The 16,202-nt window shown below is 39.7% G+C and overlaps 1 protein-coding gene across 1 annotated transcript; it reads left to right on the plus strand.

Annotated features, from left to right (window-relative positions):
* Window positions 1-880: 880 nt before the first annotated feature.
* On the plus strand, window positions 881-16,136 carry LOC133532522 (uncharacterized). The gene is made up of 9 exons (XM_061871241.1): window positions 881-2,255; window positions 2,533-2,717; window positions 5,049-5,136; window positions 5,785-5,831; window positions 6,338-6,563; window positions 8,766-8,938; window positions 12,708-12,858; window positions 14,569-14,711; window positions 15,993-16,136. The coding sequence occupies exons 1-9, from the start codon at window positions 2,150-2,152 to the stop codon at window positions 16,119-16,121; spliced, it is 1,248 nt and encodes a 415-aa protein (XP_061727225.1). The 5' UTR covers window positions 881-2,149; the 3' UTR covers window positions 16,122-16,136.
* Window positions 16,137-16,202: the final 66 nt, after the last annotated feature.

Here is a 16,202-nt window from a genome sequence, read left to right on the forward strand (position 1 = left end):
TACAGAGGCCTACCGCGAAACGCGAAAATCGAAATGTCGTTATCTGGCCTCTTTATCGCTCGAATATGCAAGAGTGATAGAGAGGCAGATAACGAAATTTCGATTTTCGTGTTTGGTGGTAAGGCCTCATAATGTGGTAGTGGCGCCCTCTATGCAGAGTTTAGCGTAATATCTTTAGTACTTCTTTTTTCGTACAACCTAATTTTTGCAGTGTTACTTGTCATCTATCAATAAGCATAACTAGGTGCCATAGTGGCAACATTGCCATCAAACAGGTGTTTTTTTGGTTGGTTTTAACTCAGAAACTAGGCGAATTCTTGAAAAGTTTTTAGGACATTTTAGTCTTAAAATTTAATGAGAAATACATTGTTTGAATATTTCGGGTTCCTCGTCAGAGCCGTGAGCACGATGTATACAGATACGTATGTCTATGATATTATTAAGTAATTTAGACTTGGTTTATTAAATCTATAGGAACTGTTGTAAACGATTGGGAGCCACAAAATAGGTATTGATAATATCTGATTGAGTATCTATGTGACATAAGGCTTTGCAAATATGTACCATGTAAGTATTCCAAAACACCCTACCAATGGGGAATTGGAGAAGACAATTGTGATTGAAAGTCAACCAAGCTGATACAGGTAAAAGTATTTCAATTTTGTGAAACGGGTAGCAGATAGTTTGTCAACATATACAGATTGCACACAAACAGGATCAAGTTGATATTTACTGTATAATTTATGTAGGTAATCAAAATGTATAAAACACTTGTGTTAATCACAAATTAGAGGTTATGGAAGGTATAGCAAGGAACAAAATCTCCATATACCAAAAAGTGTCCGACAAAAAACCATAAATAACAAATCTAATCATAGACAGCGCACTTCACTCCGTCAATAACGCCTAGGTTCTTAGCTACTCTGGAGAGATTTGGGACTATTATTTATAGCTGACAGCTGGACACTTTTGCAACAATTCTGCCTAAGGAGTTTCTGTTCCTTGCCTCTACCTTCCATACTAGAGGTGTAAAAGTAAAAAAAAAGTTTTTTTTTTTTGTAAATCATGGAAAATACTGGCCTTTTTACAACCTCATTAGGTCTACAATTTGTTTTGTTGAACATGAAGGTTTTTATAATTATGTGTGATGCTTCTGTGATATTACTTGTACAGTCACGTCTGAAAATATCGACACGATCGAAATGCCAAAAATATATATACACGACTTTATGGCCCATATATTAGGGTAGTGTATACATATTTTTGGCATTTCGATCGTGTCGATATTTTAGACGTGACCATATCTAAATATTGGTGGTTGATATTTTTTTACTAAATGGAATTTAGAACTAGGTAGATATATTTTATGAAAGTGATTAACAGATATGTGATATATATAAATAACTTATACAGGATGTAACAAAAATAGTGGGGATTCGTGTAGGGCATATTTGGTATCGTGTTGGAGGAGAAAGTACTTACCTAGAAGATTTTTTTTTTTTGACGCAATACATTTATGGGCTTTGTATGGAGGGTTAGCCAAAAAAAACCAGAACAAAAAGGAAAAAATTCCAAACGGCTCGTTTTTTTTTTCAAGTTTCTTTCGAAAAAAAAACAATGCAAATGTCAGTTACAATACTTCAGAAAAACACAAATAAAGCTGGAAAAAAAAACAAGTTATTATTTAAATCTTTCAATATGTACATAATTAGGAATTTAAACAGGTAGGTTGCACGTCTATCTGTCTCAGTTTCTGGCATTGTATGCAGAAAAACACGAAATTTGGTAGTTCTCGAAAAAAAAAAATAAGTAGATTTTTTTTCCGGAATTTTCATACCTAGGCCTACCTGGAAGACCTGTCCAATAGAAAAAAATATTTTTTCGTGTGAAAAATATTTTTCTTTATTTTTCCTATTCAGAACATGATACCGAATATGCCCTTAAATTGATCCCCACTATTTTTGTGACACATTGTATTGAAAAAGTTATGGCAGCATAAAATGACTTGCATTGCATATAAAAATAAAATCAATTTAAATTTTAGCCATAAAATTTGTGATACGAATCATAAAAAAATATAATTTAAATATTTTATCATATTGTACCAAAGACTGCGTGTGTATTTATTTAAATTATTTTCAATACAAATATGATGCGCTGTGCAATATTATTATTTTTAATATATTTCGATATATCCGAAAGCAAATTATGGTCGAAAGGAGTCGTACATTACGCCATCAACCCGAAAGATTATGGTAAGTCATATATACTTGCATGCATCAATGTCATATTTGATTATGTGTGAAAACTTGTCAAAAAAAAAACAGTTAAAGGCACAGTATGTATAAGTTACTCTATGGTTTACGATAGGGGCTAGTGCTGCACTCTTTAAAATTTGATTAATATGAAAGTTTCTTCTTTTTCCTCGCAAGTATGTTGAAAAACGTCGTATGAAACGCGTGCGCATTGGTCATTACACACAGCACACACTAGCATGCTTGTATCACAATATACTTTTATTTGAATTTATAGACATCCACTCCCAAGACGAGATAATGTCGGCCTTCTCCGCCTTGGAGAAGGAGATCTGCGTCAAATTCTTCAGCACCCCCCTGAACTTCTCCACCAGCGAGACGCGGAAGGTGCTGTACATCAGCAACCCTGACAAGCAGAAGAGCTGTCCGCCGATGCGGTACAACTATAACGGCAGTGTTGTGGTGAGTTAAATAAATAGGTAATAAATGAAAATTGGGGTCAATCTTACACAAATTGACCTAGCCTGTACAGTAAGTTTAATAAGGCAGTGTTTCCTTGTCGTATCGTAATGTTGGCTACGCACCCATGCTGCCTAGCCACGATGCCTATCGTTTGGGCATATTAGTGCGAAAATGAGACAGATAGTGTTTCGTTGTCCAATGGTGCTCGTCAAGGCAAATCTACTGAGCCCAAACACGATGGAGTTATGATGAGTAGATTAGGAGTTCTGGTGATCAACTCCTGACTTCATCATGAGACCCTGGCACTCATCTAGATCGATGGTGCTCGTCAGGGCAAATCTATTGAGCTCAAACACGATGGAGTTATGATGAGTAGATTAGGAGTTCTGGTGACCAACTCCTGACTCCATCATGAGACCCTGGAACTCGTCTAGATCGATGGTGCTCGTGAGGGCAAATCTATTGAGCCCAAACACGATGGAGTTATGATGAGTAGATTAGGAGTTCTGGTGACCAACTCCTGACTCCATCATGAGACCCTGGAACTCATCTAGATCGATGGTGCTCGTCAGGGCAAATCTATTGAGCCCAAACACGATGGAGTTATGATGAGTAGATTAGGAGTTCTGGTGACCAACTCCTGACTCCATCATGAGACCCTGGACCTCATCTAGATCGATGGTGCTCGTCAGGGCAAATCTATTGAGCCCAAACACGAATGGAGTTATGATGAGTAGATTAGGAGTTCTGGTGACCAACTCCTGACTCCATCATGAGACCCTGGAACTCATCTAGATCGATGGTGCTCGTCAGGGCAAATCTATTGAGCCCAAACACGATGGAGTTATGATGAGTAGATTAGGAGTTCTGGTGACCAACTCCTGACTCCATCATGAGACCCTGGACCTCTTCTAGATCGATGGTGTTCGTCAGGGCAAATCTATTGCTAACCCTGTTTTCGCCAAAAAAAAAAAAAAGAAAACTCGGAAGGTATTTTCTCAATTTTTTAAAATCAATCTTCGATTGTTAATCATTCCAGCCCCTCGTACAAGATATGTTGAATCAAATTGTAACCACTCGTATACCAAATGAACAAATGATTCTTGTTTTCTGCAAATTGAGAACCAAAACGACACTTCTAACTGCAAAATTTTAAAGAGACACCCAAGAAAACTCACTTAAAAAGAGGTTTAAAAGAGAAAATGAAAATTTGAACTGTTCCAGCCCCTAGTTTAGGAAATGATTAGTTAAGTACGTTACGAGTTTTTGAATAAATACTAATAGTTACGTCGTAATCTTGAATGAAAAAGGAAGCATTTTACAAAATACGCCTGTCTGTAGGAATAAGGCCTCTTAAAGTCAGTCAGTGTCCGCTCACAATAAAATAAAATGCATATGGCACGTAGTCCGTAAGGAATGATATTTTAACTTTAAAAGAAATTTAAGCGCAGACACGTTGTATCGGCCTATGATTGGTTCTTGTCAAGTAGTATTTTTTCAATCTAAAAAATGACTGAATGCAGTTTTGAATGGTGCATATCCGGTAGAATGAAAGAACGTAAATTTGACGTATAATGTTGCTAGATGAAATAATATATTCCTAAACCAGGGCCGGATTTAGGGGAGGGCAACCGGGGCTACAGCCCCGGGGCCTCCACAAACGGGGGGCCCCCAATCAATCAATCATTTATTATACCCACAATAGACTTCGGAAAATTTACCATTTTATTTGGAAAATAATTTGGGGCCAGGGAGCCTCCACTACTTTATTGCCCGAGGCCTCCAGACCTTTAATTAAATCCGGCATTGTCCTAAACATCAATAAAACGAAAGATTTCAGAGACATGGAAGTGATGGAAGGACCCCACCACCAACTTATAATTATGCTACCTACTAACTACCTTTTTCAAAATTAAAACTTGTCACAAGTAGCCCACATTATATGACTATGAAAATCTACAACCACCTCCCAAACTCTATCAAAGATCTGGACAATGTAGGTCAATTTAAAAAACACCTGAAGCTGTTTTTAATTAATGGATGTTTTTATAATCTTAATGAATATTTTGATAAAGTCAGTAAATGAAAATATTACCGTGCTTCGTTTATGTAAGGAAATAATGTTATAATACAATCAAATGATCATGCGTGAATGTATGTGTAATATTATTTTAATGATGTGCGAAATAATTGTAATTTAATTACCTACTGTAGCCCTCTTATATTGCTGTGCCCTTACAGGGTGACACATGTATACCTATATGTTCCATTTCATCCATGCTTGTAATGTGATATGCAATAAACTATTCTATTCTAACTTTGTGTTAACAGGACATGCCGATCGGGTACAAGTGTATAAGCAAGAATGATATAGCGAGGATCACCATTGGAATGTTGAGAGCCAGTATCGATCAGTCGTGTAAGTAAAAACATCGTAGTAGATTGTTAACCTACAGATGAAAGGCACCCAGTTCTGTCGAGGTAGTTTGCCGCTTGAACGCAGTGAAAGCGCCAATAGTCCGAGACTGAAATGTTACCTTTCACCAGAGTTAAACACTTTTCATTTTGAATACGAGGAAAGTAAAATACATGTGCAGTTTATAAAATACAACTATGTATAAACTTCAGTAGTATTTCTTGAGGGTACTTTCATTCAATTAACAATTTAAGTAAAAATATCGTTATTTATGGAATGGGGAGTTAACTATCACAATGAAAACAACTCCATTTCAAACCAACATTTTTATTCCACATCGTCAAAAAAGAGAAACCAAAGCGTACGCAGAAAGTACAGTTCTCTAGAGCAGAAACGTATCATTTTCTGCGCACTTTTTAGAATAACATCGACCCACTTTCAATGAATTATGTTTTCAATTCATGAATGTAATTTCCCAATAGCACATCGCTTACAATCCGTAGCGATCGAAACACAATGTCATTGTCGCACTAATACAGAAGAGAGAGAGAGACAAAGCTTTTCGTTGTTGTAGCGATAGCAATTGTCACCTTGCCTAGGCTTGGCTATGACCCTGATATTATGGAATCATGGATGATTTTTCCTTTTCAGCGCCTCCTATAAATAGTTACGATTTGGTTAAAAGGTTTGAGGAACAGGTGAGTAGTTTAACTACATTTATTTTAAATAAATAATGTCGGCTAACAGAGAAGCGTCTTTCATTGTTATAAATCTAGTACAGTCACCAGCACTAACATGTTAGGGCTAATGCACAAATCACGCGAGGTTCGATAGGGGGGACGGGGGTCACGAAAAAATCATGACAGATCACGTTGGGAGAGCGGGGTAAAAGATGACATCACATGTGTTTTTCTACAGTGAACGAAACTATTTTATTCTCATCTGTCCCCGTCTCATGTATGGCGGCGGTCACGGGGGGCGGGTACAAAAGGGAATGCATCGTCTATTTATGTATTTGATGTTGATATTTTTCGTTATTCTTCTTCTACACAGGACCAAAATAACCCCCGTGCATTCATATGACTTATTCTCATCTGTCCCCGTCTCATGAATGGTGGCGGTCACGGGGGCGGGTACAAATGGGAATGAATCGTCTATTTATGTATTTGATGTTGATATTTTTCGTCATTCTTCTTCTACACAGGACCAAAATAACCCCCGCCCCACGTTCCTAACCACGGCAGACCGCAATTTTATCAACGCGCACTACCATGACGAGTGTGCCTCGCTCTCGCAGCGCGCGAGTGTTTTCTCGGCGCGCCGCGACCTCGACGATCGAGGCGTCTCGCTCGGGGACCAGAACTCGGCCTGGTACACCGAGCGGGTGTGGCCGCTGGCGGTCGTTATGTACTCCGTCCAGGACACACTGCGTGAGTTACACTGTCGTCATGACCCAGTATTGCCAGGCGTACGATAATTATCGTACACGTACGATAATTTGGGCTGCGGTACGATGTACGTTCCAAAGCGCATTATCGTATGCAAAGTACGACAATTTCAGCCCTTGGACGATGCCATCCAAAATCTCTAGTTTTTGAAGCAAAATACGACACTTTCCTTGAGAAATATGCTTACAATTAGCACCTTCTGGTCGTTAGGATCCTTGATTTTTGCACAATTTAGACGAAAATTTAGATTTCTTTGATTATACATTGCACATGTAGGCTTATTTTGCAAGAAATGTTGCGAAGTAATAGTGCGCTTTTTGATAAGCATACGATTTTTTTTTCATCGGTACCATAATTTTGACACTCAAATACGATAATTCTCTTCCACTCGCCTGGCAACACTTGACCACTGATTTAATTTAAACGATTGTTACACATTCGCGAAGCTAGTTCACAGTGCGCTTCGCGAGCTCTTACAAGCTTGCGGCGCCCTTCTCGTTAATATGTTTTTTCGCGCTTTCTCATACAATGGCTGCCTCGCTGCGCCCTTTATTCTAACCAGTCGGATGGTTCGTCTATGGCGCCCTTAGCCAGCCAGTGAACTAGGGGGGGCGCATACATTGTATGTAAAATTTGAGCTCCAGGGCGGCGCCTGTACCTGCCTACGCCTAGCCTATGTCCTTCACACTCAAAACTTTGATGTTCCAAGCTGTGGCTCAGGGACCCAAAGAGGGTCTTGGCCTCCGTACCAATAGCACTCCAGTTTCCCAATCCTGCACCGTTTCCTCCCAATTATCGGCTTGAGGCTGACGCAGATCTGCTTCATCTACACTGTCTCCCGTGGGCCGAAACACAGTGGGTTTTCCCAAGTACGCCCTCTTGGCGCCCGATCCCCTTATCAGCTAAATCTAGGATCTCGTTTCGCCGATGATGATGATTTCGGCATTCTTCTGTATCCTCTAACCAGCAATTGTACAAATACTTCTAACTAAATTAATTTAATAGCATCGTGCGCAAAAGTTTCTCCTTGATAAAAATTATTTAGATGGCCTATGGGGTAACGTCAGGGCCGGATTTAGGGGAGGGCAACCGGGGCTACTGCCCCGGGCCTCCACAAAAGAGGGGCCCCCCACAATAGAGAATTCGGTAAATTTACCATTTTATTAGGAAAAAATTTGGGGCCAGGGGGCCTCCACTCCTTTATTGCCCGAGGCCTCCAGACCTCTAAATCCGGCATTGGGTAACGTAACTGGTAAATTTCCAATATGACTTGGAAGTCCAGTAGCCGTTTAACCCCTGGAACGCCGAACTGACAAACGTACTTGTACACCATCAGATGCCCAGTGCCGGATTCGTCCCATCCCCCTCAAACGCCGCGCGGATAGGCTCGCGTACGTGCACCCGTTGTCTGCCTCGACTTAAACTGCATTAAAATGCAAGTAATATAAAACACTATTTGTAAGTGTTTAGATCTCAAAATTGTAAAAAAAATGATGGAATAAATTTGGTGACTGGATAAGGCACAAGGCAGTTGAGACAGTTTGTACAGATCCGGGACTAGGCAGTTGACGGGTACAATAAGTTAAGACCCTCCGGCAATTGACAGGACTGGTACGGATCAAGCACTAGGCGTCCCAAGGGTTAAAGAGTGTAACACTCTTATGGTAGATGTCGCTAGGGTGCCTCCCTAAAGGCTCATATGGTGGACATATTTGCTGTCCATGGATGAGGTCTTGATTGCTCAGATGGCAGAGCACTGGTCTAGTGATCTTGGTCGTCACGTCGTTAGCAAGGCTCGGAACCGGTTTTTCAAATACCGGTAAATACCGGCTAATTTCGGTTTTCCTTCGAACTTTTATAAGAACACGAACGTGTTAAGAACTTTTTTGTAACCTAAAAAAAACGGTTTATTCGAGCGGCGAAACGGCCGGCCGCGGCCGGTTTGGTGGTGTACTACGTAAACATAAATACAGATATAGAAGAAACCGGTTTTTATTGCTCTAAACCGGGTAATTTGACAAAATCTGTTCTCATAAAAACCGGTTTAAAAATAACGGTTTTTCGAGCGAAACCGAAATTAAAAGGTTTTGCGCCAAGTACCTGACAACGGTTTGGAAATTTAACCGGTTTCCGAGCCTTTATCGTAAATTACTTAAAAAAATAAATCCTAACTAAACATTTCAGGTGACTCGGAAGACTACAAGCTCCTCAAGTTCGCAATGACGCAGATCGAGCTGGTCACGTGCGTGATGTTCCATGAGTTGGGCCCTGACGACAAGTTCACGCCCGCCAACCAGCTGCTTTTTAAAGGGGAGGGGGAGGATGAGCCGGAACTCGGCTTCAAACATGGAGATCAGGTTATTAAATAAATACTGGCCTTTCTACGAAATCTATTTTCAAGTAGCAGTACTGTTAAATCCCCTACTTGACGCTAGATGTCGACTACGAAAATAATAAGCGTTTTGGTAAGAAAATGGATGTATGGAGTGAGCACTATGCTTACTTAATTAAGCTTAGAATAAATTTAAAAGTGGTAAAAAATACTGGCTAGGGTGAGACTTGAACTCACGGCCTCTGGATCGATACTCCAGCGCTCTGCAATCTGAGCCACCAAGACTTCATCTATAGGCAGCAAAGTTTCCACCATATGGGTCTAGGGGACCCTAGCGACATCTACCGTAAGAACGTTACACTTCTTAGGCGGCTAACGGAGTTGCAAGTCATATTGGAAATACACCAGTAACGATGTGCTGCCGATACTAAATTAATTTTTAACAAGCAAAAACGTCTACTAACGATGCTATTAAGTTTACAATAAATTCTTAAGTGGAAAAAATACTGTCTCACCCAAGACTGTATTTTTTATGCTAGCTATGCTTACTTATTTCTCTATGCCTAGCCCAGTAGGTACAGTCAGCGTCAAATACTTCGTAGCAGTCAAAGTGGCCAAATAGTTCGGTACACCATACTAAATATATGGTATCGCTTCGTATTTAGTTCATATTCGAAATGAAAAGTAGAGAGTTTAACTCGGGTGAAAGGCATCACTTCAGCATTTTTAGCCTCTGACTACTACTACTATATACTTCGGCAGAAATGAGTGCCTTTCATCCCTTGGTTAACACAATCACTGCCGGGAACCCACCTGGTGGGCGCTCGTGAACTTTATTCAGATGCCGGACAACCCGCTAGGCGGGTTGTTTTGTACGCAGCTATAGACCACCGGTTTCTGAGGTAGTGCGCCGTTTTTGGTCTGGCAGTGAATGTGTTAACAATCTACTATTATTATGCTTCTAATGTATTTTATGCCTGCGAAAACGGTCCAGCAAGTCCAGTTTAAAGATCCAGATGGAAAAACACTAGTTAAAACTATCTATTTCCAGAATGAAACGGATCTCGAGTTGTTTTTTACAGAATCAAGATTCTAATAAACTGGGCTAATAATAATACCAAAGAGAATTTGAAATAGGGGTGGATTGTCAAAGAAAAGTGTACAAAGAAAACTACCTGATGTGTGTGTAAAGAAAACTACCTACAGTAAATTTACTGCCATCTTTCGACACATGATTAAAATTTTTAGAACGCCATTCGATTTTGACTGATATGTGTTAAATTTGACACATCATCAAACAATAGGGTTGAAAGTCAAATGGCGTTCTAAAAGTTTTAATCATGTGTCGAAAGATGGCAGTAAATTTGCTGTAGGTAGTTTTTTTTGACAATCCACCTCTATTTAGAATAGAATAGAATAGAATATTTTTTTATTTGTAGACACAAACAAGACACATTAAAAATTTAAGGGGTATAATATGGGGTGAAAGGGAGCTACCTCAGATAAACGAGTATCGAAAGATTTGTAACGATAAATTAAAATATATTGATTTTCCTAATGAACTAGTACAATGCTGTGATAATGATAATGTTTGCAATAATGCTGATCATAGGACTATCATAAACAACATGTATGAGTCTATTATAGTGATACTTAAAGAGGCCTCAGTTGCCAGTTGTCATACAAAACATCACAGAGCGGGTCGTATTACGGGCTGGAATAAACACGTCAGGGGGGCTCACCAGAGGGCGCGAGTATGTTTTCAGGAATGGTGCAAGTCCGGTAAGCCTAAGTCGGGCCGACTATATGAGGAGATGTGCCTTTCTAGAAAACATTTTAAAGCTAAACTTAAGTACTGTCAAAATAAGAAAGACCAGATAAAGATGGATATTATTGCCTCACATCATAAATCTAAGAACTTTGTACAGTTTTGGAAATCGACAAACAGGATGAACCCTAAGGTGAGCCTTCCGGTAAGTGTTGACAGTGTTAGTGAGCCGAGTGATATCGCAAACCTCTTTAGGAACCAGTTCAAAGTGGAACCTCTGAAGGTGGATGGGCGGCTGCCGGTGCTCGATGCTGGGACTCGTGGGGATGGTACCCTAATCGGAATTACACCAGCGGAAATATCCAAGGTTGTACGGCAAATGACGAGAGGTAAGTCACCCGGACACGATGGTCTTAGCATCGAGCATCTGCAACATGCGGGTGTTCATCTTCCCAGGGTTCTTGCGATGTTCTACACATGCTGTATTCGCCACAACTACTTGCCTGAAGACCTCATGAAAACCATTGTGGTGCCCATTATAAAAAATAGGACTGGTGATGCCTCCGACAAGTCCAACTATAGACCAATCTCGCTGGCAACTATACTGGCGAAGGTATTGGACAGTGTGCTTAACACGTATCTGAATAGACATATCAACCTACATGATGCCCAGTTCGGGTTTCGACCCGGACTTTCAACTGAATCGGCTATACTGTGTCTCAAGCATACTGTTCAATACTACACTAAGCGGAACACGCCAGTTTTTGCATGTTTTTTGGACTTGTCGAAGGCATTTGACCTTGTATCTTATAAGTTGTTATGGCACAAGTTGCGCAGCGGGACTGGTTTACCAGTTGAGTTAACAAATATGTTTGAGTATTGGTATGATCATCAAATAAATATTGTGAGATGGGCTGGGGCATACTCAGACCCATATAAAATGAAACGTGGTGTGAGACAGGGCGGATTGACGTCACCCACACTTTTTAATCTGTATGTAAATGGGTTGATTGAGGAACTCGGCAGCGCTGGTGTAGGTTGTTCAGTGGACGGCAGTTTTGTTAATAATATTAGCTATGCCGACGATATGGTGCTGCTGAGCCCCTCAATAAACGCATTAAAAGTCTTGCTGGGTATATGTGAGAGATACTCTGTGGCCCACGGGCTCAAATATAATGTCAAGAAGAGTGAGATCTTAGTCTTTAAGTCTGGTACTAAAACGTATTCTATACCACCTATTAACCTAGACGGTTCTCCTCTTCAGACAGTTACAAAATTTAAATATTTGGGCGATTGGGTCACAGACACTCTAAAAGATAATGAAGACCTGGAGAGGGAACGCAGAGCACTATCGGTTAGGGGTAACATGTTGTCACGCAGGTTTGCTCGCTGTTCCCGTGAGGTAAAAATTACATTATTTAAAACCTACTGCCAAAACCTGTACACGTGCAACCTGTGGAGCAACTACACCCAAAAAACCTTTAGTGCTCTGCGTGTCCAGTACAACAACGCTTTCAGGGGTTTATTGGGGCTGCCCTGGCGCTGCAGCGCGTCAGCAATGTTCGCTGAGTGGAGCACAGACGGTTTCCACGCAGTGCTGCGTAAGAGGGTGGCGTCCCTGTGGGACCGCGTGCGGGGCAGCACCAACACTCTCCTGAGGGTGATTGCGGAAAGGGTGGATAGCCCTCTTATAACTCACTGGATGACAATGCATGTTAGATCCAATGAGCATTATGTGTTCCACTAACATTAATGTTAACTTTATTTTTAAGATTTTTCTTGTTATTTTACTAACACAGTCTTGTAGACAAAAATATGGATACTTGGTGTCTGAATTAAATATTTTCATTTTCATTTCATAAAATACATGATATAACAAAAACAAAGGAAGTATAAAGTGCCACGAAATGGCCTCATCTCAGCATGTTGCTGGTGGCTTCCAGCGCTGATCTTCCGATGAGACCATCAAGTGAGAAAAAAACATTTCAAATTCTCTTTGCTAATACTATTGAATTGACTCCTACAGGTGATCAACCTGAAAGCCATGACGCACGGAGCGCCGGGGCACTCGGCGCACGCCCTCAACAACTTAATGCGTGCTCTGGGCATCCCCATGATGTCCAATCGCTATGACCGCGACAACTATCTCAACGTTCAGTGGTCACATGTGCAAAAAGGTAAGCTAAATCAAGTGTAGATAGATAGATAGCATTTATTGTTAAAAAATAATATGTCAAGTTAATTTCTTTACATTACTAAAAATTACAGTTTATAAGTACATATTTACGTTTTGAGGTAAATCCATTGATATTAATCAAAAAGTCATATACTTACTACAAGTATAATATAAACATGGAAAAAAATAACAAAAATTTATGTCACTTTATTTATATAAATAAAATATAATGTCATTATTTTTGGTACAGAATTAATTTCAAGACTCTTATATCTGATAATTATAATTAGTCATTTAACAGGGAGATAATAAATGAGTCTATTAAGTAAGATGCTACTATAAACCGATAGATGGCGCTGTAATGAATTCTGATATAACCGCGACAACTATCTCGAAGTGTATTGGTCTCATGACTCTCATGATCAAAAAGGTGAGCGATACTGGATAGATTACTTAACCGAGCTTTATTTGTCTCTCCCTCCAACATACTAGAGCTAGAGCGTTAGAGATAGGGAAAACGTCAATGCACTACATCTTATAAAACTACTTCAAAACTAAAAACTACTGAACAGATTTTCATACAACTTTCACCTATCAATAGAGTGATTCTTTAGAAAGGTTTAGGTATATAACTTGTTAAGGTTTTGTGTAAATTGGTTGAAATATAACGATGTTGTCGGAAAGGAAAACATCACGCTGGGTCGCTGGCTAGAAGCTTCAATCGAAAACGCTGCATAATCCGTGAGAGCTATAACAACACAATGTATGGTGGGGTTGTCTCTCTTTCATGGGTCTACAAAAAAGTTCGCGATGTTGAATGTCTATCTTTTAAGGATAACTTACTATACCCATTGTTAACTTCTAGAAAAATATCACAGTATGTGGCATTTGCAAGGCTATTTACACGGATACAGTATTAATAATTATCAAATTAAATACGTTAGTTATATTAAGCATTTCATACAGATTACAATGGTCCCTTACACCATACAATTTAAATGAATATTTCAGGAGTAATCGTAAATTAAAGTTTCATTTCGAGCCATATAACTTGTATGAAATGTTAAAGACGCTATCCGCATTTAGTTCTAATTTTTACCACCTTATGCGCTGGGATCGCTTTACTTACCCCCACCATGCACTTCGCACGGTCCCATCGCATCCGTCCGTAGGTTTTTTTAATTCAGAGATTAACTTCCGTATCGTTCGATACAAACAACTTACCATGCGAGATTTGTCAAAATTGTATGCAATTGACATTTCATTTCGAATACAACGTCATCTCGACTGATATCAGAATAGAGGACAAATCGAATTGCTTTTTTTTTCAGATATGTTCGAAATTTGAATGTCATGTCATTACCAAATGATTTTAATGTAATAATAAAGCAATTACAACATTTTCACAGATAAGAAATTTGTTGTAACAAACAGTTTATTTTAATGTTGGCCATTATTTACGGATTTCGAAGTCATCATAGAGAGTTTATTATGTGTGTAGATACAATCATTTACAGTATACTTAAAAACAGATCAACGAGCCAATATCTCAGTTTCTGAATAAATTCCTTGCACTTTTACAAATCAATAAAACACTTCTAGTGGACGCTAGATGTCGCAACGCACAGAGGCTTTATGGCCTAGTCTTTTTAACATTTATCATATTGGGAGCGTATTTCAGCTCCCAATTTGTTTTTCATGTTTTGTACAGGCAAAGAGCGGCTCCTAGAAAAGAGTCCTAAAGAGGCGTGGGTGGTCGGCATCCCGTACGACTTCAGCAGCGCCACTCATGCACCAGCCAACTATCTGTGCGAAAACTGCCCTCCCGGAGCGAGCACTGTGCAACCGCTACAGGTATGTTTTAGCGTTAATACTAGCCGAGAGATGGCGCTATTTCATGTAGGGGAAAGCGTATATCTATTTCTTTGGACATGGAATGATTAAGTAAGTAGCAGAAAAGGTATCTAGTACGACTTTAGCAGCGCGACACATGCGGCCGCTAACTTCCAGTGCGACAACTACGCTCCTAGAGCGAGCAATGAGGTTGCACATTACCTACCGGTTACTAACCTACAGGTATTTTTTAGTGTCCAACTGTCCGCTAGATGGTGCTTTGCAAAATAGGGAAGATATTCATCGATTACTGACTTGTTTGAAGCAAGATCAGTAGATTTTACCCTCATTTAAGCACTAGTATATTGAATGGAGCAAAATATTGGTAGGTATTACTTACGATTTTAGCAAAGCAAACGCATGCACGAGCTAACTTCCAGAGCGGTAACTGCCTAACTGCGCTCCTAGAGCGGGCACCGTACAGCCATTACAGATTTGTTTTAGTGTCCAGACTGTCCGCTAGATGGCACTAGTCATATCTGGCATCGTTCTACTAGAAAAACCGACCAAGTGCGAGTCAGACTCGCGCACGAAGGGTTCCGTACCATTATCTATAAAAACGGCAAAAAAATCAAGTTTGTTGTATGGGAGCCCCGTTCAATACTTATTTTATTCTATTTTTTAGTATCTGTTGCTATAGCGGCCACAGAAATACATTATCTGTGAGAATTTCAACTGTCTAACTATCACGGTTCATGAGATACAGCCTGGTGACAGACGGACAGCGTCCCGTTTTACTTGAATTAAACCCGTTTAAGTGGGTACCCAATCATTTTTATTAAGGGATTCATTACGAACTTTGCATTGACTTGTTGAAGAGTTACACAGTACATAGAGTACCGGGAACCCGCTCGGCGGGTTCTCTGTTCGTAGTCGCTTTCCTCTACAAAGCGGGATAACGCTGGGATCGGCTATGAAAACGTTGGTTTTTTTTTTTTCATTTATTTTTCAAAGGCACATAAACATAATCAATTTTAAAGTTACTTGCCAAACTGCTTATGCGGTTTGTTGGCGAGACAGCGCTCATTTTTTACATTTTTATGCACCTAAAAAGGTACCGTACTTAACCCCTTACCGCATATGCAACCTATAAATATGGCTAATATAATCTTCTACTCTATTGACAGCTATTTAAGTTCAAATTTAAAACTATATATATATATATATTTATTTATTTTTTTTGTTTTAGGTAGCGAAAGTGTTAAGTAGGTACTTGTAGATAAGAAATGTTTTTTTTTTCAGGATTCAATGTGGCGCCGCTGGCTAAGCATGGGCCACAACAACAAGCTGTCGGAGAGCGACGCCATCTTGGTCAACCTGGTGTACTCGGCGCAGTGCAAGGCGCGCGAGCAAAGCGGACACACTTATTAAACGAATTGAGCATTATTTGTATTTTATTTCGCATTTCTTAACCGATTCCAGTGAAATATTGTAAGCAGGTTGGACAATTAT

Source organism: Cydia pomonella, chromosome 27, assembly GCF_033807575.1.
Source record: "Cydia pomonella isolate Wapato2018A chromosome 27, ilCydPomo1, whole genome shotgun sequence".
Classification (NCBI taxonomy): Eukaryota; Metazoa; Arthropoda; class Insecta; order Lepidoptera; family Tortricidae; genus Cydia; species Cydia pomonella.